The following is a 25,655-nucleotide window of genomic DNA, read 5'->3' as shown; positions in this document are numbered from 1 at the left end:
TTTAAGTTCACACAAAGATGCATTAAATCATTAAACCATTCTAAAGGGCAGAAAGCTTGCTTTCTGAGTTTTGGGTTCTTTTGGTTCACAATGGGAGGTCTGGCTGGATCTTTCCATCTGCTGTGCTAGCTGTTAGCGCAGATGGTCATAATCTGTACATATGGTATGTGCATATATAAACTGAAATCAGCATTGTCTTGGGTTATAAGCAGGCACACAAAATGAGCTCAGATGCCTAACACAAGAATATTGGTAAAGGATATAATTCAGAGCATTTTACTTTTCTAGGGGAATTTTACATGTAGTTCAGGAAATAAATATTTACTCTTTACTGGGGGGAGGGGGGGAGCAGGGAGAGGGGAGACTACTCTCAGCTCAGAGAACACAAAACCTGGATCAGCAATTTGTTTGGAATCAGGTTTTAGTTTTAGCTCAGCCTTGAATCTGTGCCAAACTTTGGTTTAAATTGAAACAACACTAAAAGCTCCCATACTCCTGATGAGATATCTGCAACATCCAGAAGCAATACAGTTGGCCTGGCTTTGGAGTCCATGCTTATAACTCAGAAAGAAAGCTAGAGGAGGGGATTCTATTTCTGAAAGTTAGTAAATGGCTTTCTAGTCATGTAAAGAAAAAGTCATCTTCAGCAATGAAACGGTCTTCAGATCTGAAGTTGCTATTTAAGCCAATCTTTCTACCATTAAACGGTTGTTGAAACTGATGGTGATTAGAGAAGGAGCAGATGACCCTGTAGTTAAAAACTGTACATTCCAATGAATCACAGGTAAACCTAACAGATAGGAAGCTGTTCTCCCACCTATTGTAGTACCTGGTTAGCACTACTGAAAACTTCTACTCATGAATTGGCTCATGAACCAAGGTGCTTTTTTTTTAAAAAAAAACAAAAAACTTCCAAAAAGCCTCACACTTCTTATCAGGAAGCATTTCCCTTACTTGAAGAAAACTGTAGAAGACATTCACAATTTATATGTATACCAGTGTTTGCACTTATTAAACATTTAGTAACAGGTCGTTGAAAAGAATTCACGGGAAAAGCAAGACATGAAGAATTCATCTGATACAATCAAATATGTTTTTAACATTTCCTTTATCTATGCGTAGCTTCTGCATTACAGTTTATTGGTAACGTTTGCCCATTCATCAGAAAAGCTAACTGTCAGAACAGAAAACCATGGCTCTTCCTTCTAACTCTTTTTTCTTCTTCCTTAGTGTCTGCTCGCTATTCTCCTTGCAGTACAAAAAAGCTTCACATATTCAGCTGCAAGAGTAGAAAAGGAACATGTATTGACTTTGAAAGGATTACCTACCATTCTAGCATGACTAAGCTACTGTTTTCTTTTCTTTCTTATTACAGGTTTGTTTTGTGAATTTAGATGCAAACAGAGATGATTGCAGCAATGAACAAGTGAAACAGGTAACAGTTTAGGTTCTAAAAGCATGCACAGTGGGTATATGTACACCAGGACTTTTGAAAACAAACCCAGAGCAAAATTCTATGGGCAAATCAAAGCCAGACTTTAGCTTCCACAGAAAGTAATGCATCAGGAATCTTATACCATTTTAACACCTACGTTATTCCCAGAAACAGCTACTATATTATTGCAGCATATGAATTGACATTGTTTATCCTTTCAGTGGACTTCTTGCTCTGCCTTCGTTTTGTCAGACATGAACATGGATGCATCATACATCCAGTTATTTAATTTGATAGAATACTGTATCAAAATCATTTCTGAAGTCACTCCTTGCTACTACCAAAGTTCTCTGACACTTCAATCAGCTGACCTATTTCGCACAAACTGCAGGTGGTTTGAAGGGAGGACTAGATAGAACAAAACAAAGTGTCTTTGACCTGTTTAACTGAAAGTTTGGAAGGATAGAAAAAGGAATTACATACACACGTAGGCAGCTCTCAAAGTGGTGCCTCCTATCTATTTTCATGGAAACTACAACAGATACAAAAACCAAAATAATGCTATTTGATAGAACAAATTCTCAGATACAGAACAATGTTTTTCAGCAGTCATCACCATTAGCTATGCTTTTTTTTTTTTTTTGCCAGCGATGAACAAGAGCCTGCATACCACACTCAGAAATCTACACCAGTGATGGTGACCCACTGTTTCACAGCTAATATAATGGTAACATTACTAGGAAAATGTTTCCCACACAACCCATCTTTGTGGATATCAGAATGTGACAAATCTGGACTATGCAGTGCTTGTGGTATCAGCCAAGAGTGGCAACATTCTTCATGATCTTCAAACTGGTACAGGGCCTGGCATTATCATGTTGCAAGAGAGATTGTCTTCTTCTCTGGCCTGACTCCAGAAGTTCAAGCCTCCAGATTAATCAGCATCAAGGTTCCAGGAAATCCAGAAGGATCACGCCTTTCCTATACCAAAAGATAAAGCAAAGTGCACTACCTGCTGAGGGCTGCATCTTGAATTTTTTCTTCAATGGAGAACTCACGTGTCACCATTTCACAGACTGCCACTTTGCTTCTGGCTCATAGTGATGACACTACATCCCATCACCGGTAATGATGCAATCCAGGAAACTGTCACCTTCAGCCTCATATTGGTTCAGTAGGTCCTAGCAAACTTACATAGTACTTTTTCTGTTCCTGTGTGAGCATTTGTGGGACACGTGTGGTGCAAACTTCATGATGTTCCAGTGTTACGACCACCACTTCCAATGCACTGAAGCTGATATTCAGCTCTGTACACAGTTTCCTGGCTGCAATCCACTAATTCACATGGTGGAACTATCAAAATGCCCTTCATTTCATGGTGCAACAGCTGTACATAGCCATCTAGAACGTGTCTTGTCTTTTTTGTTGCTGTCACCACTGCTGAAATGTACCAGCTACCACTTCTCCATAAATGTCTGGCAAGCATCAATGAATGTCAATGGGTGATTTTTTCTTCCTACATGGAGGAATTCAGTGACACACCTTTGCTTCATACACGCTTCCATGTCAGACACCATTTTGTCAGACTGCCCCTCTACTGCCATCCCACCAACATCTGCCTCCAACATTGTGGGCCAACATAATAAAATAGGAGGCATTACTTTCAGAGCAGCCCTTGTATATATTATTATTATAATATAAAAGCATAATATATGCATAAAGAAAAAAGCTTGGTTACTTTACAGGTCCTAAGACAAACTACGTCATGATATACTTTTTAAATGCATATGCTCATTCAAAAAAGTCCTCAAATCTGAGAAGTCATATTTTAAATAATCAGTTTTGAACTTACATCCTCCTTTATCAGTTCATTTCCTTTGTTCTGCCTTGGTGCCTGTAATGGACAGGTAGCTTCTAGCAGCAGTCTGTGGTAAGTGACCAAAGGCAGGGTTTCCTGACTGCTCAGGGAGATCCTCAGTAAAATATTACGGTTCATTTGTGGAACCATTTTAGCTCATAGAAGGACAACCAATGCAGGGACCTAGTTGCATCCTGCAAGTCATAAATTAGCAGGAACTGTTTTTCTAAACCATTCTCTACATCATGAGTCTGTGGGAATTCAGATGTCAAAAATAAATACAGCTTCTTGCAGCAGAAAGATTTTTCTGCATCAGCAAGTTAACTGCAGAACAGAGCGAGAGGTTTAACTTTACTGAATCTGCAAGAACAACAGTTGTTTTCTAATAAGCAATTCTTTTACTGCAACTTAAAGTGTTTCAGGAACAAAAGCTACAGGAAATGAGAAGAACTGAGAAAATGTCAAACGTCTCATACTCAGTCTTACAAGCTAGATATCTATGTAAAAGCTAAGTTAAGCTAGCTATTTGCAGCTACCCTTTTTTCTTTTTGTTACAAACAAAAGGCAAGGAACTGAAGTAAAAGATATTCAAAAGTGTCATGATTTAATACCTAACCTGATAAAGAATTCTGATAAAATGTAGAAATTTAGGTAGTAGAAGACAGAGATATGTAGAAAAAAAGGTATGTGATAACAGAAATGTTATAATTTTAAAAGAGAAAAAGGATGGGAACTCTGTGCTACACTGAAGTGTCAAACAGAATTGGAACACTGAATTTAGTTACGTTAAATATAAATACTTGGCCTTATCTGAAGATCAGTCTACTTAAAAGTGAATTGTTCCCCAAAGCTGAATTAGATTTGCTAAGCCAGAAAGGTTTTTTATATCTAGTTTAATTCACTCTGAGGAAAAATAACAGTACTGCAAGCTAATCATTTTGAAGATGAAAAGGAAGAAATGAGGTATCATTGAATTGCACAGTAACTAAAGCATGGGGCTGGATACATGGGGTCTGTGTTCCCTTAATGGCTTTGCCATTTGATGAGTTGTGTTCATGTAAAAAAAAAAAAAAAGAGGTTGTATTTAGCCCCTCTGTAGAGGGTTGTTCTTGATTAATTGTTCATAAAGCTCACTGAGATCCATGGCAAAAAAAAGAACTGCAAGTACTCTTAAAGCAGGTTTATTATCCTCCTGGGCTGAGCTCTGTACTCTAATGTACACGGATGTCCCGGTACAGCAGCGGGGACTCCTGGCAGAATGGAGGTGCAGATCTCCTGTGTTACAAAGCATCATTAATGTTATCATTACTGCCATCCTTGGCTCTAGCAAATAAGTACTAAGACAGAAAATGATGGAGTTATTTCAAATGAAAGGTCATGCCCACCGGAGCAGCAAAGTAGTGCATATTCCATCTGTGTTTTCAATACTTTTGTTACTCCATGTTTAGTATTGCTCTAGTTTGATTAGCAATTTTCAGCTATCTTTCCTTTTGGTTTCTTGTTTATATGCCTGGAGGAAAACAAAAGTTTGCCCTATTCTCTTTACCATACTTACTTCTCAACTGGAAAAGATTCAGTAACATATACGTTGTTCTCAGTCTCTCAGAAACTTTCTAGCAATAGAAGGCCAATCATTGAGATGCACAAAGGCAATCAAGCTGTTCAATACATGACAACATTAAGGGATGACAGATAGTGCTACTGGACTACTGGACAGAAATTTATACTACCCCAGGGGTCATGGCTTGGTGGCTCAAAAGAAAGAATGTGCATTTTAATGCTACCAATTCTACTTATGATGAACTCAAAGTAGTAAGTTGAAGCTTTCTGAAGGAATGCTGAAGTGCTATTTCATTTTGATATTTGTGAATATAATTATGCAACTCAGACTTCATTACCTGAGAGCAAAATCTCTTTCATACTACAGAAATTGATCAGCGTCTCTCCAAATCTCCCTAAACTCATCAGTTCTATGACTGTACAACCACCAAAGGAAAATGAAATAGTCCTACTGAGTGGATTAACATCAGGAAATCTTCAGGCTGATTATGAAGTTCCCCAGGTAGGAATCAAATTATACTTTAGGAGCATATCACAGCTGTGGAGGAAGGAATTTGGAAACTGGAAAAAAGGAAGCTGTAAGCATGGACTGTATACTCGTTTAAAAACCAAGTGGGAGTTTGTAAACAAAAAATAAATCTGACTACAAAATTTAAGCGTCTGAAAGAAGAGAACAAAGATAAAAAGAGATCCCTCTATTCCCTCTAGATCTGTGGATGTCTGGGCTGCAGCTGATAATGCTGCAAGACATATTAACAACTGATACGTCAGGGAAGGAAGAAAGATGCAATACTTTTTCTGTACACATTGCTGCATCAGGGCACAGCTCCTACAGCCTCCTGTTCCAGTGAAGCCTTGCTGCTTCCCACTTTTGTTCCCAATCCATCTTGTCCCACACTTCCACTTCAGAAAAGAGCTGACAATAGGACTTTAGGATCCTGGAGGCTACCGTAAGCCTGACTATTACAGTGGAAAATATCAAGACACATTAACTGTATAAAGCTCATTTAGCTTCTGTCAATGTAAAAAAATATATATATTAATGTATTAATTAAAACTTAACATTTAAAGGAGATGAAAGCAAAGTTCTCATGCTAACTCCTTCACTCTTGTTATTGCCAAGGAAACACTCCATATCTGAGATCACAGGCCAAAAATTCCTCCTACTGGCACCATGAAGAAATGATAGCATTTGCTTAAGGGCATTCAACACACAAGTTCCAAAGGCTTAACTCCTTATTATAATAAGCTTTCCAACTCTTTTCCATTTTTAACATGCTTTTTTTTTTTTTTTATGTTCATGTCTGCATGAAGAAAAAGAATGAACAGTACTTTGATAATTTAGGTTGGGTTCTGATCTCATTTGTCTAAGCATGAATTGGGAACAACTTTATTAAAACTGTAGAGATGTCCTGGAGTATAACATTGTCTCAAAGTTGAAATAAATAGGTATATGCAATTTTATCTGCAGAAAAAAAAAAATTAGGACGAACCTAAGTTTGTCTTTAAAATGAGTAGAGCTTTTGTATTTGAGGTAGGGTGATATTTATTGGCTAGATCAACAAATGTTATTTGCTCAGCTTTCCAGAGAATTTCGTTTGTAAAGAGACTTGCATCATTTTCATAGGGCATCTGCTGGCCCTTTTAACAAGTACAACCCTGAAAACCATGGACTGAGGAAAAAGCATGGGAACATTTGCTCTAAGACTGCATCTGTTATTAGAGACATTTCTCACAACATGGTGTACGCTCAGGTTTGATTCACTAGCAACTCCTCAGCAGCTAATTAAAATAAAATATATATATATATATTGTATTTTACTTTCAACAGACTAACGCATCTAGTTTTGAGTTGTAAAGTAAGAATAGCATGTTTCATTGGCCTGTTCTGACATAACAGTCATCCTATTCCATTGTTAATAGGTATTTGCCTTGCATTCACGCCCATCAGCAAAGGATGTTGGATGGGGTTCCCAATGCTAGGTACATCGTAAATGTACAGGGAGCCCAGGATATCTAATACAGCTCAAAATGTAATGCCTCAACCCAGAGTTGGTTCCACTCAGGCTGGATCTTCCTTAGGGTCTTGAGTTAAGGCATGAGATCACAACCAACAAAAACTTGGTTTTGCTCCACAATGCATCCCATACCACAAACATAGTGTCATGCAGAGATATTAACAACTTAGCTCTGTGGTCATATAAACACCCAACAGTTCTAATATTCATAAAACAAGGATAAAGAATTCTTTTCCCTCAGTTTCTTCCCACCTTTCTACTTAATTGTATAGCTTCTCTGGCAAAGATATTTTTTATGTAAAGGTTCAACACAGTGCATACTTTCAGCTGGAGGTTATGCTTGTCTGAAGTAACAGGGTTGGGAGCAAATAAAGCGTAAGAGGGAGAAGAAAATAAATGATTATTTTTAAATAGTTCCTAAGGACACCTAAAGGTGACCTGCTCCTTATCTCACCAGCCAGTATGTACAGGGCTGCCTCAAGATCAAGTGTTGCAGCAGAAATTATCCCAAGATCAATTCATGTCCACAAACAATTCCCTCCAGAAAGAGGTAATAATAGCAGGTGGTATGAGGGCTGTAATAACGGTATGTCAGGTCGCCAACTCTGACATAGCTAAAAGCAAGACTGTCATTAAGATAAGAAGTTGATTGAAAACAGACTTGGTAATTTCAACAAAATAAGGACACTCCTGTGATACAGCTGGGTTCTGTACTAAAACACTTGTGTAACAGAAGATGTCAATCCAAACGGTCTTATTTTGGCATGTATGTAACTGCACACTGTGTTACAAACATCTAAATGATAAATTGTATTGCATCTTCGTAACAGAACATTCCTGAGATTTTTCTAGAGGAAAGCTTAAAATAAGTTCTATTTTTTAATTAAATAACTCTTTGAGATTCTTTTCCCCTCTAGTGTCCTTGGCAAGCAGATGTCTGCTTGGTTCAGTGTGCACGGGGAGACAGGAAGAACAGTGCAAGCTGCATCATCTTTGAAATAAACAAGTTTCTGATTGGACTTGAGCTTGTTCAGGAGAGACAGCTGCAGATAGAAGCTCATGTCTCAAAGCCCGAGGACGACACAAACTGCTCAGTGTCCTCAATAGAAGAAGATTTCCTCACAGCATCTGAGCATCTCGAGGAGGAAAACGAGGCTGATGAATACAAAACTGGTAAAAGCAACGAGACTGAGCATAATTCTGCTATTGTTCGTATGGCAGAACAGCCATGGCAATTGTTACAGAAATTGCATTTGATGTTAATTTATGCATATATTTATATGTAATTTAGAAAAAGGATAGCCATTTGTACTTTTAAATTGTAGTTCAGACAGAAGGATACTTGTTTGTTTAGCAATTTTACAGAGCAGAAATGCATTAGACAGTTATGTAGCTATTTTTGTTTTAAAGAGACAGGGAACTCTGCAAAGACTAACACCTTATTTTTCTTTCAGTAGCCCATGAAAAAATAAGTGCTTCAGAAGCATCTTCTGATGTCAAAAAAAATAAAGGAAAAGGATTTGAAAGTCTCCACTACAGAAAATCCAGGTTGCCATTAATTCTTGAAGGGAATTGCGTTAGTAAAGATAATACAGAGAGTAAAGTCTCTGAAGCTGTGAATGTTGTGGCTGAAGATGGCATCTCACAACCTGAAGATAAGCCAGACCAGGAAATCCTATGTCAAAAGGAATTAGTGGGAAGAGCTCCGTCGTCCCTCAGTACTGAGGATTTGACTAACAATGTTGAAAATTCCTGCTCAGTGAATGTGTTAGAAGATGTGTCTTTAACTAAAATGGCTAAAGAGGAACTGGGGCCTCTTTATGACCCTACAGCAAAACCTAACAGCGAGTCAGACGTAGACGATTGTGCGGGTGTTAGGATAAGTGACCCTCCCTTGCAAAACGAGCAAGCAGCTACAGGTCAGTATGCTACAAATTTAGCAGAATCTGTTCTGCAAGATGCATTCATTAGACTATCACAGTCTCAACCCACTTTCAGTGAGGAGGCTGCAGTCAGCATCTCTGTAGGAAGCTCCTGCAAATCAAAAGATGCGTCTGCTTCTCGATCATGGAATGAGCTTCCAAAGATAGTCATAGTGCAAAGTCCAGACAGCAGTGAGAATGTGCCAGACTGGCCAGGGTCTTCCTTCCCAAACCTGTGCCACTGGACTGAATCAGAAAATTCTGAAGTTTCAGATTACTTAGAAGAGCATTCAAATGGGCACACCCAGAGTGCACTGGAGATGGCTCTGGCTTGTGCAGCAACTGTCATTGGAACAATTTCAAGTCCCCAGGCTGCAGAAAAATTCAGAAGGGATCAAGAAGCCACAGACTCTAAAAGTGAAACAGTTGATAATGAAGAGCTACAGACAGAATCTTCACAGCTACTTGAAGACTGTACTAGCACAGAATATTCATTTCCATCTGCGCTGTGTGGCATGACTCAAGTAGCAAGTGCTGTAGCAGTCTGTGGTCTGGGGGAAACAAAGGAAGAGAACTATCCTGCAACTTCGAGTGGGCTGCTGTCTGCAGCTCAAACTTCTGCAGCCATTACTCTTCATTGTAGCATAGCTATAGGAAGCAGCATGGAGAAGCTGAATGATAGCATTGCAGAGGCCCTTCTCAAAGAGGCATCAACAATTTTGACAAAACCCAATACGTACAAAAATGTAGGGCATTTCATGGAATCCATAAATAGAAGAATTATTGAAACAGCAACAAAGCCACGGATTCCACACTCTGATGAAGTAATCAGAGATGAACTGGCACAAAATTTATCCAATATTATTCTACGACATTCTATTGAAGAGGTCAGGAAAAAGAGAGAGCTACAGCCTCGTTCAGAAAACAGCTCAAGTACACAAGACGTTTTCATGGAGACTGCAAATGATTTGCTTTTTAACGTGATATATTTCACTTGCAAGAAAATGAATGACATAAGACAAGTTGAAGAGTGTTCTCCTCTCTTTTCTGAAGGCCCAAAAGGCAAGAACATAACAAGAGCAGAAGGATGGCCAACACAGGCAACAGCATGTGAAACATCACACAGACCTCTTGATCATTCTGCTGTTAAACCATTTGGTACATCCTACAGTGCTAGCAAAAATCTTGAAAATGGTATCAGCAGTAAGAAAATTAACACAAGAGATGTAAATAGCAATGAAAGTGCCACAGTGAACTCAGAGCTAACAAGTAGAGCCACTGGGCATAATGCACTTGTTGCAAAAACATCTCCCAAGAAAAGATACCTGAAAAGAACTACACGAGACTGTTACAAATCACCAAATCAGAGTAACAATCAGAAGAAGAGAGACTGCAGATCATTCTCAGATAGAGAAAGTACCTTTGTAAACAATGAATGCAGGCATGGTGTTCAAGAACAACTGTCTCCCAGTGTTGCTGTGAATGCAGAAAACCAGGCTAAACATAAGTGTGATGCTGTGCTAAGTGATGAAGTCCAAGTTAGCTTGTCTTTGTTAGGAAACCATGTCTTACTTCCTTCTCAGTCTGTGTTACAGGTGAAAAATTCAAGAGGGAAATACTGTATAACAGATTTTGCAGAAGAGTTGGCAGAAACAGTGGTCTCTATGGCAACAGAAATAGCTGCCATTTGTCTTGAAAATTCAAATGGAAAGCAGCCCTGGTTCTGTGCATGGAAGAGAGGCAACGAATATCTGGTGACCCAGAGTATATCGTGCAGAACTATGAAAAGGAAAAAGGAAAACCATGCTAATGGCTCAGTTGTTCGGAAGCATAGGGCACCTCGACTTAGCGAGATCAAAAGAAAGACAGATGAGCATCCTGAGCTAAAGGAAAGGTTGATGAATCGAGTGGTAGATGAATCTATAAACCTTGAGGACACACCAGATTCTGTCAATATCTTTGCAAATGAAGTGGCTGCAAAGATCATGAACCTTACTGAACTCTCCATGGTTGACAGCATCTGGCAAGGTCCAAACCATCCCAGGAACAGGCTGCACTGTGAAAGATGGAGCCGAGCCAAGGCCTCAAGCTGTGAGAGCATACCGGAGGAGGACACAGATTCCAGAGCCACTGTCAATACCCTAGGCCTAATGAACGCCTTTGGTCAGCCTGTGAGCCAGACAAGTTCTGTCTCAAAGCAGTCTAGTTGTGAAAGCATTACAGATGAGTTTTCAAGATTTATGGTGAACCAAATGGAAAATGAAGGAAGAGGCTTTGATTTATTACTAGATTATTATGCAGGAAAAAACGCAAACAGCATCTTGACTTCTGCTTTGCAACAGGTAGCTAAGAAAAATGGTCATCTTAATGTACGACCAAGTTGCCCATCCAAACAGTCCAGCACAGAAAGCATAACGGAAGAATTTTACAGGTATATGCTAAAAGAAATAGAAAAGGAAAATAAAGATAACGCATCTTCCCCTCGGAATTCAAAGGACTGGTGTGGCAGTTTGCTACCACCCTCTCTACGATCACCTTTTTGCTTTAGACAGTCCTCAGTGCCTGATGGCAGGTCATCAGGTTCTAGACTAACAGTTAACATCCCAGTCAAGGCAAATTCATTAGATGGATTTGCACAGCATCAGCAGGATTCCTTAAGTGTACAGCCAGTCAGTACTGTGGCTTCTTCAGGTCTTTGCAAGTCTGACTCATGCCTGTACCAAAGATGCAAGACTGACCAGATAACAGATATGTTGATTCATGAGACATGGGCAAGTTCTATTGAATCTCTAATGCGCAAGAACAAAATCATAACAGATGAGGCAGAGGTCGCAGAGGTAGATCAGTTTCACAGTGATTCCCCACCACACGTGCAACAGTATGCCAACAGACTGGCTGCAAATATTGTTGAAAGTGGTAAAAATTTTGTTGCGGTCCAGCAGGATGCCTTTGATTCTACAAGCCAAGAATACATGCTGGAAAGCAAACATCCCCAAAACGCAACTCAGATTCAGGTAGAATCCAAAAGGGACAAAATACATTTGGATGAGCAAAAAGAGTATATGAAGAACCCTGACTGCCTCCCTGCAGGTCAGCATAGGGAAGTGCCTTTAATTCAGATAGAAACTGATCAACGAGACGAGTCAGATAAAGACTCTGAGTCCTTAACTTTACGTGATCTTTCTGGAAAGGAGCATCAAGGCAAGGAGAAGCCTCCAGAAGCTTATGCCGGGAAGCACATGGTTTCCAGTACCCTCCTGAATAGGTAGGTGACAAAACAGCAAATCAGCATGTTGCTTTGGTGTTTAATTTCCCAGTGAAAATTATTCTGGTAATGGGAGAAGATAAGTGGAGAACCACTTTGGGAGAAATAAACAGGGTAGACTCTCACTACAGGTTTCAGATTGCATAAAACCACCAATGACGCATCACAGTACTAGTTTGTGGAGCAAACCTATGTTAAATATGACTGTATTATGGTTCTGAGGTTCCAAACTAATACTGTATTAATGAGTAAGTTTTCCCTTGCAGATACCTAAGTTTTCCATAAGTCAAGACAGGAGAGACAGATAAAACTTGAACTTTCATTTAGCATTTGCTGATATCTCAGTTTAAGTAAAAAGTTAAAAATTGGGGCAAGTGTGAAACAGAAGATAACAGAATGTCAGGTGCAGTTATCTCCTGTGCTTATGTAGCTGATATTTTGTGTTCTTGGAAAGATGACCAGACTTCAAAGAGCTTGAAGTTCAGCTTTATGCTCAATCTGGAAGAACAATAACAATTCTTTAGCAGAGGGAGAAAAAAATTTAAAAGCACCCTTCAACTACTTTGGTTCAAGACATCCCTGGGTAGGATTCAAATAGAGACGGAATAAAATTTAATTTCAGGGAGTTTATACCACAGCCTACCACCCTCTCATTACAGCTGGACTCCTTGTGTTGAAGAATTTGCATCTTTGGTTAAAGCAGTGAGAGCACAGTGCAAGTGCAGAGGATTGCTGTGGATGTTGTGAGGTTAAGAGCAAGGCAGTCTCTCAAGGCATTGCCTATTTTTAACTATACCTCTTAATCATATTTGTTACTTGAATGGTATCTAAGCTGCCAATCACTTGGAGCTTTGCAGCACCCCATTATCTCAGAGTGCTAGAAAGATGCTAGTGTTCAAAATCACTTTGACAAAGCTCTGCTTGAAGTGAGAAATCACATACTTCCTTGCCTGTGGTAGCAATTAGGTGGATAATTACAATAGTCTAAATTCTTTTATACTGATTCTAGCCCACTAATCTTCCTCTTCCTTCAAGTGCAACCTGCTTTTTAGATACATTTAGAAATCTATGTATTTGAATCTATTTGAAAATGGAGTTATTTCCTGCACAGTTTAGGAGCCATTTACTAACATGCCCCCAACAAGGTTGTTACTCCCACAAAAATCTCATGTTTTGGACCAAGTATTGCATGCTACCTGCCCTGTGTTAAATGGCCTCTAGGTAACACTATATATCACCTTGCTGCTTTGCTGCTCGTGATAATGAGTCTTGTGTCCAAGAGGCCAGGGATGACAGGTTGGGTTATCCAACAGATGATGACAGCTTGTTAGATCATAGACAAATCAGGCAAATACATCCCCTTTCTCTCTGTCCAGGAGGCAGCTTCTTTCTCACTAACATCCAGCATTAGCGCAGAAACTTCTTAGCTGTCCCCAGAGAGAGAGCACAGCAAAAGCAGATATTCACAATGATTCTATCTCACGATATTCTTAGTCAAGTTAATTACTTGCAATACAGTGTTTGGGTTGATCTCTTCTTCTTACAGAAGTCAGGATGCCTGTCCACATCTACAGATAAAAGCCTGGAGAAATTGTCACTCTAAGAGGGGTACTCCAGAGCTGCCAGTACATAACATTTTCTTTTAATTATAGAATTGCAAATGCAAACCCATAAATATAACAAAACTACAGTTTTGCTTTAGCTATTACTCTGTTGCAGCAGTAATTGATTCATGTTTGATATTCCAAAAAAGGAGTGCTTCTTTTAATTAAATGTTTTTCTGCCTGAGTAACAAAAGTCCCTTGGTAAATCTCACAATATCTAGTTTGCCTCTGAAAAGTTACCTTAGCTATAGTTTTTATTTTTCACTTATGCATATATATAATTTTATATCTGTGTCACATAAATATGTGCGTGTGTGCGACAAGTGCATCAAGTGTGTAGAATTAGAAGGTATTTTTTCCTATGTTCTCCAAATTCAGTACTGGAAAATACTATTCTTCACTTTGTTTTACTTTTTACCTTCCTATAAATGATCTGAATATTGTAGGTCTTTTCTGTATTGCTTTAAAATAGCTGACTTCGAAATGCATTGAGTAAAAATTCTGAAAGTCTCTGCTGTATTTAAATAAATCAAAACGCATTTCAAGCAATTCGGAAAAACATACACAAAAGAGAAATGAGAGACTTTTAGAAAGTAGCATTATCAGTGAAGCTGCTGCATAAGACATTGGTATTTTTATATAAGCTTGATCAAGGGTTAAAACAAAAGTAGCACAGTAGAATGATCCAATCAGAGAACTGCAGAGCTCAGATAAGATGAAATCGAATCCATCTAGTTGCTATTATTTTACTTCTAAACTGGATAATATTGTCTTCTGTTCTATTATATTCTGTACTTTAATAGTCTATTATAACAATTTTGAATTTCTTATGCATATTTATTGTGCATTTCTACTTTTGTCATACACCAGTAATTGAAGAAAAAAATCTGAGGGTACTGATAAAAACCTGTTTATACAGAACTCAGTGCACAGCCTCAAGTGCTAAGAACTGAAGCTGGCATTAGAAGAGCATGCAAGGATATCACGTTTCCGATTTTATCCTCAATTTCCTCCCCTACCTCAAAAATTTTTATCTAAGCGTACACATGACATACCTAATTATAATTAGAGGTCCAATAGAAATAGAAGATCCCATTAAACAAGCAGAAAACCTTGGCAAGAAACATTTATCCACTAGTAGAACTGGAATGTAGTGCAGTTTTATATATATATAAATATATATATAAATATATATATATATTTCCAGCATACACTGTCATTATGCTCTAGTGCTTATCCCCTGTATTTCAAACACTGATTAGCTGAAGTGCATTAAGACCTAAGCTGTAAGCAGTTCTTTTTGTACAAGTTAAACCTTTTCTATGCATATTTCAGTACAACTTAATTTTGTGTTAGTTTATAGCGCTCATAGGAAGACTGTTTTTAAAGAGCATTCCAGGCCATGTGTTCAACTAGAGTTCATGTATGAATTGTAAGTCTGTCCAGTCTCTTGCATCTGTACAATTTGTGCACCTTGGTTGACTTTAACAAGGAGCATTACTTGAAGATTGGCAATACCAGTTTGTTTGCCTGTATTACCATTATTCCTTGCCACCCTACCAGCAAGAGCACTCAGAGCAAACCAGATGCTGACATCACGGGAGAGACAAAAGCAGCTGAAGAATTTCCAACCCACCTCAGCAGTAGTGAAGAAAGCACTGGCAGCTGGTCCCAGCTCGCCAATGATGAAGACAATCCTGATGACACAAGTAGCTACTTACAACTCAGCGAACGGTCCCTGAGGTACTAATATTGTCTGTTCTTAGTATGCATTATGCTTTAATCAACCAAGCCTATGACTTGATTAGTATGTGTCAGGAATGAGGGGTAATAGCTGAAGATTTACTGAGGATACTGTAAAGGAAGATCAGATGATGAAAAAGGAGAAAAAGCCATCTCCTGATTTTTAACCAGGTCTTTGTATTGATGAGCAACTAGATTCAGACAATGAAAGCACATCCTTGCTCAACCCTATGCAAGCACCTCAGTCCTACAGTGAAGGGCCACCAAATAAACTAATTGTTATGGCCTTTCCTTTGCTTTATTTGCTACTATTTCCACAATGCTTATCATGGCATCTGCTTAGCTGAGACGGCTGTTCCCAGCAGATATTTGTCCAGTTAGAGAACTGATAGCACCCTGATCTGCTTAGGGAAACGTTGAAAGAGGAGGACTGAGTCAGCCCTGAATTGGCATGAATTCCAGTGCCCTTGTTGTACCGTGCTGCTCTGTGTTCCTGCTTAAGTCAGGATGTGTTTAAAGATGTTATATGTACTCCAAGGACTAGATAAAGTGATGTTACTTTAACTTCAACACTTTCACAACTTCGAATTGAGCAAGGTCTTTTCTTCACATGACCTTAAACTAGATTTTTAAATACTGTCAAGTAATTACATCTTTCCCGTGGGTATTAAGACGACAAGAAGAAGAGACAGTACAGTAATGAAGCAGGAAAAGGAAAGTCTGTTAGTGAGCATTGTTGGCTGGCTGGAAAAACACTGAACAAAGCGTGTCTGTCAGTGTGGGTGAACATTTGTCTCATTATTGTACTATCAACCCTTTAACAAGGTCAGATTTGAGGGAGGTAATGCATTGTGCCTCTTGGCTCTGCATTGAAACTGTTACGGCAACTCTGAATGCATGGCGTACTGACATTGACTCAAAAACCTGACAGAGAAAGGAACTTTCTGGTCAATCCCTCAGATGTAGGGAGAAACAGTTGCTTTTCTAGTGTAAATTAAGTGGCTCGGGCTTATATAACACATAGAACACGGTACTATTTGACAGCAAATTCACAGCCTGTTTATCAGACTGTTACAACTGCATAAACATTCACTGTCAAATTTATAGCAATGTTATAAAGCAAACAGATACTGTTTTTCCCAAATATTCTCAGTTGTTATACCTCAACTTTGTGAAGCAGTTAAAGAATACTTCAAGGTATTAATGGTACCAAGTAGCACTGGCTTTAATTAAAATCTCAGTCTTTCAGAGTAGCCAGAATCCTAAGGGACTGTCACTGTACCTGTGCTTCATTCTGAGAACCACCTGATGAGCACAGTTTTGTTTGTGGAACATGGGACAGCCTCCTCACTTTGTACAGAAAATTAATATATGGAGACACATTCAGTGAAGCTTGGCACTAATGTTTAAACTTTTGCTTTGTCAGCAATGGCAACAGCAGTACAACTAGCAGTCTTGGCATTATGGACCTGGAAATTTATCAGGAGAACGTGCCACCTTCTCCTCTGATTAAGTAAGTAGTAACTAAAGTGAGATTTGAGATGTTTAGTCTAATTTTAATTGCAAGTCATTTACACCATCTAAGATGTGCCAAGCCCTGCTTTTCACCTGCTGCTTAGCCTACCATTAGTTTCAGAAAAGTACAGGTGCAGGTGTCTGTTGAGTATGACATCATTAGACAGTGAAAGATTACAGGAAAGCTCACCCAGGTGGATCTCTCAAGAGAATATGGATCCACCAACTGTTCTACCTTTCTGTCTTCTGAGTATCTATTTTCCATTGTGTGAACTTTCTTCTCTGAGTAACTTAAAGTATTGCCAAAGCTTTAATATAGCAGCAATTAAGATAAACCAAATAAGGATCAATTAAACTCAAAGAAAAAGATATCCTTGGAAAAATCCTAATATTTACGTCTTAAGTAATTTTTTCTGGACATATTTATACTGAGCATGCAATGAAATCGTCAAGAGATGTGCAAATGTCTGCCTAAAGAATCTGTTACCCTGAAACATGGTATGAACAGCCAGCTGGTAATATCATGATGTAGACAGGGTACAGCCACCGTAGAAGCATTTGGACTGTACATCACACCTTGAACATGGGAACTTGGACATCACTTCTTCACAGTTAGTTACCAGAATTTCCTACAACAAACTGTCTCAGTTTTGAGAGGCTCTTTTCTGCAAGAAATCTGGATGTTTGTATTTCCATTACATGCATTCTCTCTGAGCTGCTGATCAGGACACTAACCTTGTCAAAACTTTCCCATCTTAACAGTAGACAGTGGCACTTCCTACACACATTCCTGATGGTGACCCCTCACCCTTGGACTCCTTTCTAAAGACTAAAGGGATAAATTTCTCATTCCTCATTAGCTTTCAGTGGCTATTTACAGGTATTAGCCAACAGGCTTGAGATCCTGGCAGAACAGAGGTTGTAGAACACAGCACCACTGCTTGGGGCACTTTGTCCTTACCCAAATCAAAGTCATGGTACAGAATAAAACAGCTATTCAAACAGAAAGCTGAAATAGAAGCCTGATGGGAAAGATGCTATTAGGTAGCTGTGATTCTGTGTCATGACAAAACATACATTGCATGCTGCCATTTTATTCTTTCACACCTTTAAGTAACCAATATATATAATCTTGATCCTCTGAAGCCTTGGGGAAGATTCTGACAGCCCGTGGAAGAGGGTGGTAAGGGTATTGTCCTCCCATGTGGAAGACAAAGCCTTACACTTGTGTTGTTCTCCTTGGTTGAGGACAGGATGGGACAGTCTAGAAACGTGTAAGTGCTTTCCCTCCAGTAGCAAGGGCACAACTGCCATAACTATGGCTTCAAACCTGAACTTACGGGTTCCTGCCACGTGTATATGGGCATGGGCATTATATTCAGAAATGAAAGCTAAAGCAGTGAAAATAGACCTGGAGGTTTTTTTCCTTTAGTTTAACAAGAACAATGGAACATGAGAAGTAGTAGTCTTTTGAGTTTTTCGCAACATAAAACAGAATTTGATTATCCAAACAGCTAATATATTTTAGAACAGCAATAGCTGAAGTCATCGATAGTTTGTGCTTAACCATGAAAAATACAACTAGAAAGCAAAACTAAAAGAGATTTACCCAAGGAGTATAGCACTGAAAAACAGACATGGCAAATTCAGTATTTTCCCACAGGTTATGAGACCTGCTGTGTCTTACCATGATATCATCTTCAAATAGTGCCAAAGAAAATACACAGATTCTGATGAAACGTAATAGATCTTGCAACCAGTACAAGTACTTCACAACATTACAGGAAAAACACTGCAAGTCCCTCGGCTTTCCTTGACTTACAGATCAAGTTATTGTAACATAAAGCATTTTATTACATCACGTAATACATATCATCCTGTGTAACTTCTTGCCTGCAGTTTTCTAGGCCCTGGGGGAGAACTTTAACCACTGTGAAGCAGTGTTATAGACTGTTCCTAACTATCACTAACAAGTTTTGTTGTTGTTTGTTTCTAAGTGACTTAGTAGAAGAAAAGGTTTTCCTTAAAGAACAGACAGATAATACAGAGGGTAAGTTGAACCACTTCAATTACAACATAAAATTTGAAGTTAAAACAAATAATTGCACAATAACTTTTGAGATTATTTTTCCAGAAAGTACTTCTGGGCTCTCAGTGGGAACAGCCAATTGTCAGAAAGAACTCCTGGTGATTAATTTTGATCTGGAACCAGAATGCCCCAACGCAGAGCTGCGAGCCACCCTACAGTGGATAGCTGCTTCTGAACTTGGAATCCCAACCATCTATTTTAAAAAATCTCAGGAAAACAGAATTGAAAAGGTAGTTTTTACAGAACTGGACATATTGCTATTTTATTTTAATCACAGTAGCAGTGTTCTGCTCACAAACAAGCAGACAGGTTCTTGGTGATAGCAGGTGAAGTATTCATGGGTATGCCAACAATCACATATAGAAAGAAAAGTCAAACTCACCCAACTGGCAAAGGGATCTCTAGCACTCCTCAGGAAACATCCTGGATCCAAGAGATGCTCTCCCTTCAGTGGCTAGCCCTTACACAAGCCGAGAATAGCTCCACCCTGGGCCTACCCCTTCTGGTCATGTAGGAAGCACAGGTGCAAACAACTTGCCTGTGCTCCCTGGGCCAGCCAAACCCCTTCACCAGGTGCTCAATCATCAGTTCAAGCTGTGACCTAACACTTCTCCTGCAAGCAGTTATGATTAGCTGAAGTTACTGAGCTTAGAAGCAGATACGATGTCTTCATTACAGCAAAATGGCAATACTACTGCTTGTTATAGAAAGAGGAGAGGATTAAATACATCAGGATATAAGGGTCATAGAATTATAGAATCATAGAATGGCTTGAGTTGGAAGGGACATTATAGTGCATCCAGTTTCAACCCCCCTGCCATGGGCTGGCAGCCACCCACCAGCTCATGCTGCCCAGGAGCCCATCCAACCTGGCCTTGAGCACCTTCAAGGATGGGGCACACACAGCTTCTCTGGGTAGCCTATGCCAGGACTCAGCACACTGTGAGTAAAATAATTCTTCCTCATATCTAATCAATACCTGCCTTCTTTTAGTTTAAAACCATCCTTGTCCATTCTCCCTGATAGAGTCCCTTCCCATCTCTCTCATTCCTCCACATCTTTTCATGGTTCCATCTGAAGGATTCCAGACAGTTTATATGGAGTTTAAACATGCATCTGTAACAAAAAAACCACAACCACTTGATTGCAGACATCTCACATACAAAGTTCTGCTATTCAGAGCCTACCAGCAACAATAAGAGACAACTATGACTTAATACATGAGTTGTACTTAAGATTTAAAGCTTTGAAATTCCCTAGTCCTTCTATGGGTTCTGCCTCACCTACTACATTGATGAGGGCAGCCTCAGGCAGGTAGGAATTTGTGGCTGGCCATCTGACGGGTCTATGTTTAGGGCCTGGCACTTCCTCCTGCAGTTGGGTGAGAACTACCATGGCCAAATGTACTGCCTTTTACCGTCGCTTTTTGCTGGTAGAAAGGGATTGCAGTTCAATGAGAAAAGGGTGTACTGCTCAAATGTTCAGAAGAGACTAAGTGCAAAACAAAGATAACCTATACTAACTCAGGCTCAGTATCTCACATAACAAGACCTCAAGGCTTCTGCATCAGAGCTAGTTGAAGAGGACAGGAAGGATGGACAATCAATGTAGGTATATCATCATATTATCCCTAGCCAGAGAGAGAGCTTAGCAGGGGTGGTGGCCAACTAGCATTTTCAACAGAGGCATATTTGCGATCAGACATCTATTTCTTGGAAAATGAGACTATTTTGGATCATTCTATAAAAATTGTGAAGCACCTTCCGTGGCTCAGCTACAACAAAATAAGTAACGTATATCAGTACGCATTAGCACCTGTACAGGTGTAGCTTAATCTCCACTAATCTTCATTTTGAATGCAAAAGTCTGTTTTCAAGCAGAGACAGACAGATGACCAGAACTGAGAAACACTGAGTTATTAGTCCAAGCCAGGATGCAGAGGGCAATACTAAAGACCAAAATGGCCACAAAAAGTATGGATTATTTCTATTCCTGAATAATTAATACTCACTGGAGACACCATGAAATGCCACCTTCAACAATTCAGGAATGACCAAATTTCGAAGTTCAGCAAGATAGCTCAAGCTGTAAGACTTACAAAAAGTGTCACAGTATACAAAACAATTAATGAAAAGGGTATAATAAATCAGTATTTTCATCTTTTAAAATAATGTCTATGAGAAGATCACTTTGAATAGCAAAGATATTGTTTGATTTTCTTGAGTACTTGCATTTGGCAATCGTAAACATAATTTAAAATGCATTCAGCAGCAACCATCCAAATTGCATCTAATTAAAGAAACAGCTGTCAGCTTTACCCATGTGCTTTGGCAAACAGTTAATTCAATTGCAGAAATACACTAGAGAATAATGAAGCACATTCTGCCTACAACAGTGCTCTTGGAAATAACCGTGCCTATTAAATATTGTTAAAATACATATTAAAAGTTTAGGCTTCGATATGTAAATAGCAAACAGCTACACTAACTGGAGACACAATATTTTCTTGAGTAGCTTAAATGTAGAAGTAGTGAGCCAATTAGATATTGATTGTGAAATTCAAGGAAATGAAAAGCTTTGATTTTCATTTATATGCTGGAAGAAAAATCAGACCAGATGTAAAGCCCCTTATTAAGTACAAAGTGGACAAAATTCAGAATTCTTTACAGCTGCTTAAGAATACATATTTATCTTGCTTTAGAGGCAAAGAAAAAAAAGCAACTAAATGCAAATGCATATCCTTATGGTGATTCAGCCACAACCACAACAAAAGATTTCATGTGACAGAAGCTTACCCAGAAATCCCTCTCACCAGTAGTGTGTGAATATCTAAAATACTGTGGGATGGATAGGTGAAAATGCAGAAACTTAAATATAACTCAAAATATAACTAATGTAATGAAGGATTTTTTTTCTCTATAAAATGGATAGTCACAATTTCATTTTGACAGTGATATATCGATAACAAGGAAACTTGTGATTCCTTAGCAAGCTTACTTTCACTGTTCTCTATTTAATTGCAAAAAAAAATAGGAAATAATTGAGGAGAGCTAATTGAGAGAACACCATGAAATCTGATCAGTCTCTGGGGAGCTGTGGAATTTCAGAAATGAAGTTCTCAGTGTGCTATAACTAGAAAGAGCCCTTATCTTACTGTGCATCCACTCCGCCATACAGCAGTGCTCTTACAAAGGATCGCCTCACAGCAGTTTGCATGTGTTTGTTTAACACCTCAGCAAAATGTTAGCCAAATGCTAAGTGCTGCTGTTGCTTTTTTTGTTTGTTTTCTCCTTCAATTTAGTTTTTAGATGTTGTGCAACTAGTTCAACGGAAGTCCTGGAAAGTGGGTGACATCTTTCATGCTGTGGTGCAGTACTGCAAGCTCAGTGAGGAGGGCAAAGAGACGACACCAAGCCTGTTCGATTGGCTCCTTGAATTGGGTTAGGAACATTCTCCTGTTCCACTTCTTTGTTTTAATCCAGCTTAAGTAAGCAGTGGTTTGTGTAACACTGATTTCCAAACATCACCAAATAAAATGAGCAAAGATATATAAACTACAGAAACGGCACACGTCTGTTCCACAACTGCACTGAGCAGAGTTGAAACCAAGGTGTATTTTATCCTTTTGTATCCTGAGGGACGCTTGATATATTGTGCTATAGGATGTACCATGCTAGAAAAAGATGGATTTTTCAGCCTTCTGAATTAATGGACTTAATTTACTTAATGAATTAAGTAAAACTTAATTAAATTTCTAATATGTTCCATTTTCATCAATTTGATTAAATCAATCAGCTGAAACTGGATGGTATACTAATATTCAGTTTTAAAACAATACTAATGTTTGTACAGTTTTAACTTTTAGAATGTGAGCGTGTTCCAGGATGCATAGAGAAAACCATGCCCTTTGATAAATTAAACGTTTTAAAAAGAAGTCTCCATAGGCTTCTGAGAGGTAAAAACTTGTGAACACATCAGGTCTTTGAAGTCAGACAACAGAACAAAAAGCTGCTGAAAACACATTTCAGTTTCTTTCCACGTGATCATTTCAGCCCTATAGCTGGTCCCCATTCCTGTCTTCTTCTTCTCAAGGAAACACAAATCTAGACTCTCAGTTATTACCCTTAAAAAGCCTCCTTTCTTTACACTCGCAGGCAGTGCAGCTCAGTTCAGCTGTGCTTGGTATGTCCCCAGGTACAGCTCTGCGAGTCAGGGTAGTGGGTTTCTAAAGCCCTGTCCCCACCAGGTGACCTCGGGCGAGTCAGTTCACCTCTGTGCCTCAGTGTCCCTATCCAGTAAGAGGGAGCGATGATACTGAATGTGTTATGTGAAGTGTTTCTATTTAAAGCACTAGGTAACATGCTGAGCGCCGGTTAAAATAGTGAAAAGAAATACTAAGTTTAATCAAGTGAATTGTTAATAAGGTGAAGAAATACATGCCTGAAAAGAGTGTTGTCTTGACATAAAAATCTTAATTTTTGTAATTTTCAAGAAGTCAAAAAAATTGTTACAATTTCAGCACATGGTTGTTCATTTTGAATATGTGTTGGACTACGTATGCTAGTCCACATTATGATAACATTTATGTAACTGTTTGATAAGATATACTATGGTATCTTCTTGCTGAGGTGATGTTAGGTATCATGCACTCAGTGATATTCTCCTGACTCTGCCAAAGAGATTGGTTTTGAATTTAAAGGTAAAAGTAACTTATCACATCAAAGCTCTTCTGTGATTTGTTTCTTTGAAAATCTTTATATTTTGCTTCTCCCTTCTTAAATAGTGTAATACAAAGCCTGCCTGCCTTTCCAAATCAAATATTTAAGAGATATTTTATTTTCCATATAACAGTATATGCTTCTATAATATTTTTGGGGGGTGGGGTGAAAAGAAGAAAACTATCCTTTTGCACTAAATATTTTTGAAGATTTTGAAGTAGTTTTAAGTAATTTATGAAAAAGAGCCATATTATTCTCAATTTTATCATTAAAACCATTGCTAAATTTGCATGATTTCATCACTCATTTTTTAAGAAATACAGATTGTCAGTGAAACCTAATACAAAACATTAAAAAACATGAGAAATTCTACATCTCTGCAATATATGAAATCAGTGGAGGTCTCTTTACTGTCAAGATAAAGGTCAGTTTGTTGCATCCACTCAGCCTAACTGCAGTCTCTGGGCCCATTCCTAGGAACTGCTGAACATCCACAACTCCTGCTAACACAAGTGGTAACACTGAGTGCTCAGCATTCCCAAGGCTGAAAGTTAGTAAAAAGCACTGGGCATTGTAAGGTGCTTTGATTGAGCTAATAAATGGGAAAGTGTATTTATTTTTAAGCCAAATACAGTTAGTTGTCAGTATATAAATTTTTGCTGTGGTAGAATAAATGTTTACTTATCCTACAAAGCACAAAATCATGACTGACTTGTAAGTGTGATGCGGTTTTCTCTGTACAGTAGTTCTTAATGTTGCAATTTGTTCGGAAATAAATTTATGTTCTAACGTGTTGTCTTCGCCTTTCTAAAAATATTATTTGATCAATTAAATGATATCAGCATGTCATCCTTGTAGCTCCTCACAGCAGTGCTTCTGAATGAAAGATCTGATCTGTGGCCATAACCAAGCATGTCAGAGCTATGGCTTTCCTCACATTCCACCGCTCATTCAGGTGATGGCAACATTTATTATTACTATCACTATTACACATTCAGTGCAAAGAATTAACCCGAGTAACTCTGACATTCCCAATCCCTATTAGTGCTTACTCTGGCCTGCTTTCAATACCTGCAAAAGTAGGCAGGGAGGTGGGGGAAGCAGACATTAAGGAGTTTCTTCTGTTTTTTGATTGGCACAAATGTTTACTCCCCTGCTGTCTATTGGAAGGGTATTCCTAACGCTAAACAGAAAAGGAAACCAACAGTTAACTTAGCTGAGTAAATCAGAACAGGAGTTGTTCACAATTAGAAAATGCTGAAACCCTATTATGCTTAGGAGATCACTGGCCATCCAAGGCTGCCCATGGATTTGCCTCAGCATCAGCTGCAGCCCAGCTCCCACTGGAGCAGAATTTGGCCTGTAAATACATGAATTCAAGCACAGAAAAATTAACTACTGAAAAAAATAAAACTTTGGGTTTTGGTTTAAAGTAGGGTGCTTTCAGTGTTGGGATAATTAGAAGTTGAAATTTCCTCCATCTTGTCACAACACTGAAGTTTCCTTAAAGTCTTCTGTAAATTAATCATTTTATCGTGGTCTATGATAAAAATTGTCACCTGTTGACATCCATCCCATTAAATTCAGCAGACCACTCTTCTGGAGAGGCTGATTTAACTGCTCTTCTAGTCCAGTTTCACAAAGAGCGGCATAACATGAGCATAGGAATGTCACAATAAATCCTGCACTCTGACTTTCAAAATGTCGTTACAAAACAACAACAAACCCCACAGCATTGAAATCAAGAGCCCGCATAAGTTACTTAATAAGTTTGGGGAAAAAAATCCAACTGAGAAGGAAAGCACACACATAGCAGCCAATTAAATAATTCAAGTCAGCGTCATTCCTAAGCCTTCAGTATGTATAAAGAAACTCACGATGGCACCACTTTAATTTTTCAAACCTGCTCTGAAGCCACTGCCATCACT

The 25,655-nt window shown here is 38.7% G+C and overlaps 1 protein-coding gene across 12 annotated transcripts in view; it reads left to right on the top strand.

The window, feature by feature from the left end:
- Positions 1-24,518, top strand: part of SPHKAP (SPHK1 interactor, AKAP domain containing) — a 72,037-nt gene extending 47,519 nt beyond the window's left edge. For 4 of the 12 annotated variants that reach the window (XM_021394741.1, XM_021394743.1, XM_021394748.1 and 1 more), the window contains 8 exons: positions 1,376-1,435; positions 5,221-5,355; positions 7,789-8,044; positions 8,326-12,058; positions 15,226-15,405; positions 16,832-16,918; positions 18,918-19,239; positions 22,311-24,518. In XM_021394741.1, coding sequence (XP_021250416.1) covers positions 1,376-1,435; positions 5,221-5,355; positions 7,789-8,044; positions 8,326-12,058; positions 15,226-15,405; positions 16,832-16,918; positions 18,918-19,239; positions 22,311-22,454 — 4,917 coding nt within the window. In that variant the 3' untranslated portion in view covers positions 22,455-24,518. Of the gene's footprint in view, positions 1-1,375; positions 1,436-2,411; positions 2,561-5,220; positions 5,356-7,788; positions 8,045-8,325; positions 12,059-15,225; positions 15,406-16,831; positions 16,919-18,917; positions 19,240-22,310 lie in introns of those variants that run through there. The other 8 variants (XM_021394752.1, XM_021394745.1, XR_002438005.1 and 5 more) reach the window with 8 other exon arrangements.

The sequence above is a fragment of the Numida meleagris genome, chromosome 4, assembly GCF_002078875.1.
Source record: "Numida meleagris isolate 19003 breed g44 Domestic line chromosome 4, NumMel1.0, whole genome shotgun sequence".
NCBI classification, from domain to species: Eukaryota; Metazoa; Chordata; class Aves; order Galliformes; family Numididae; genus Numida; species Numida meleagris.
The sequence above is the reverse complement of the archived record's forward strand: the minus strand, read 5'-3'. Positions and strand labels throughout refer to the sequence as shown.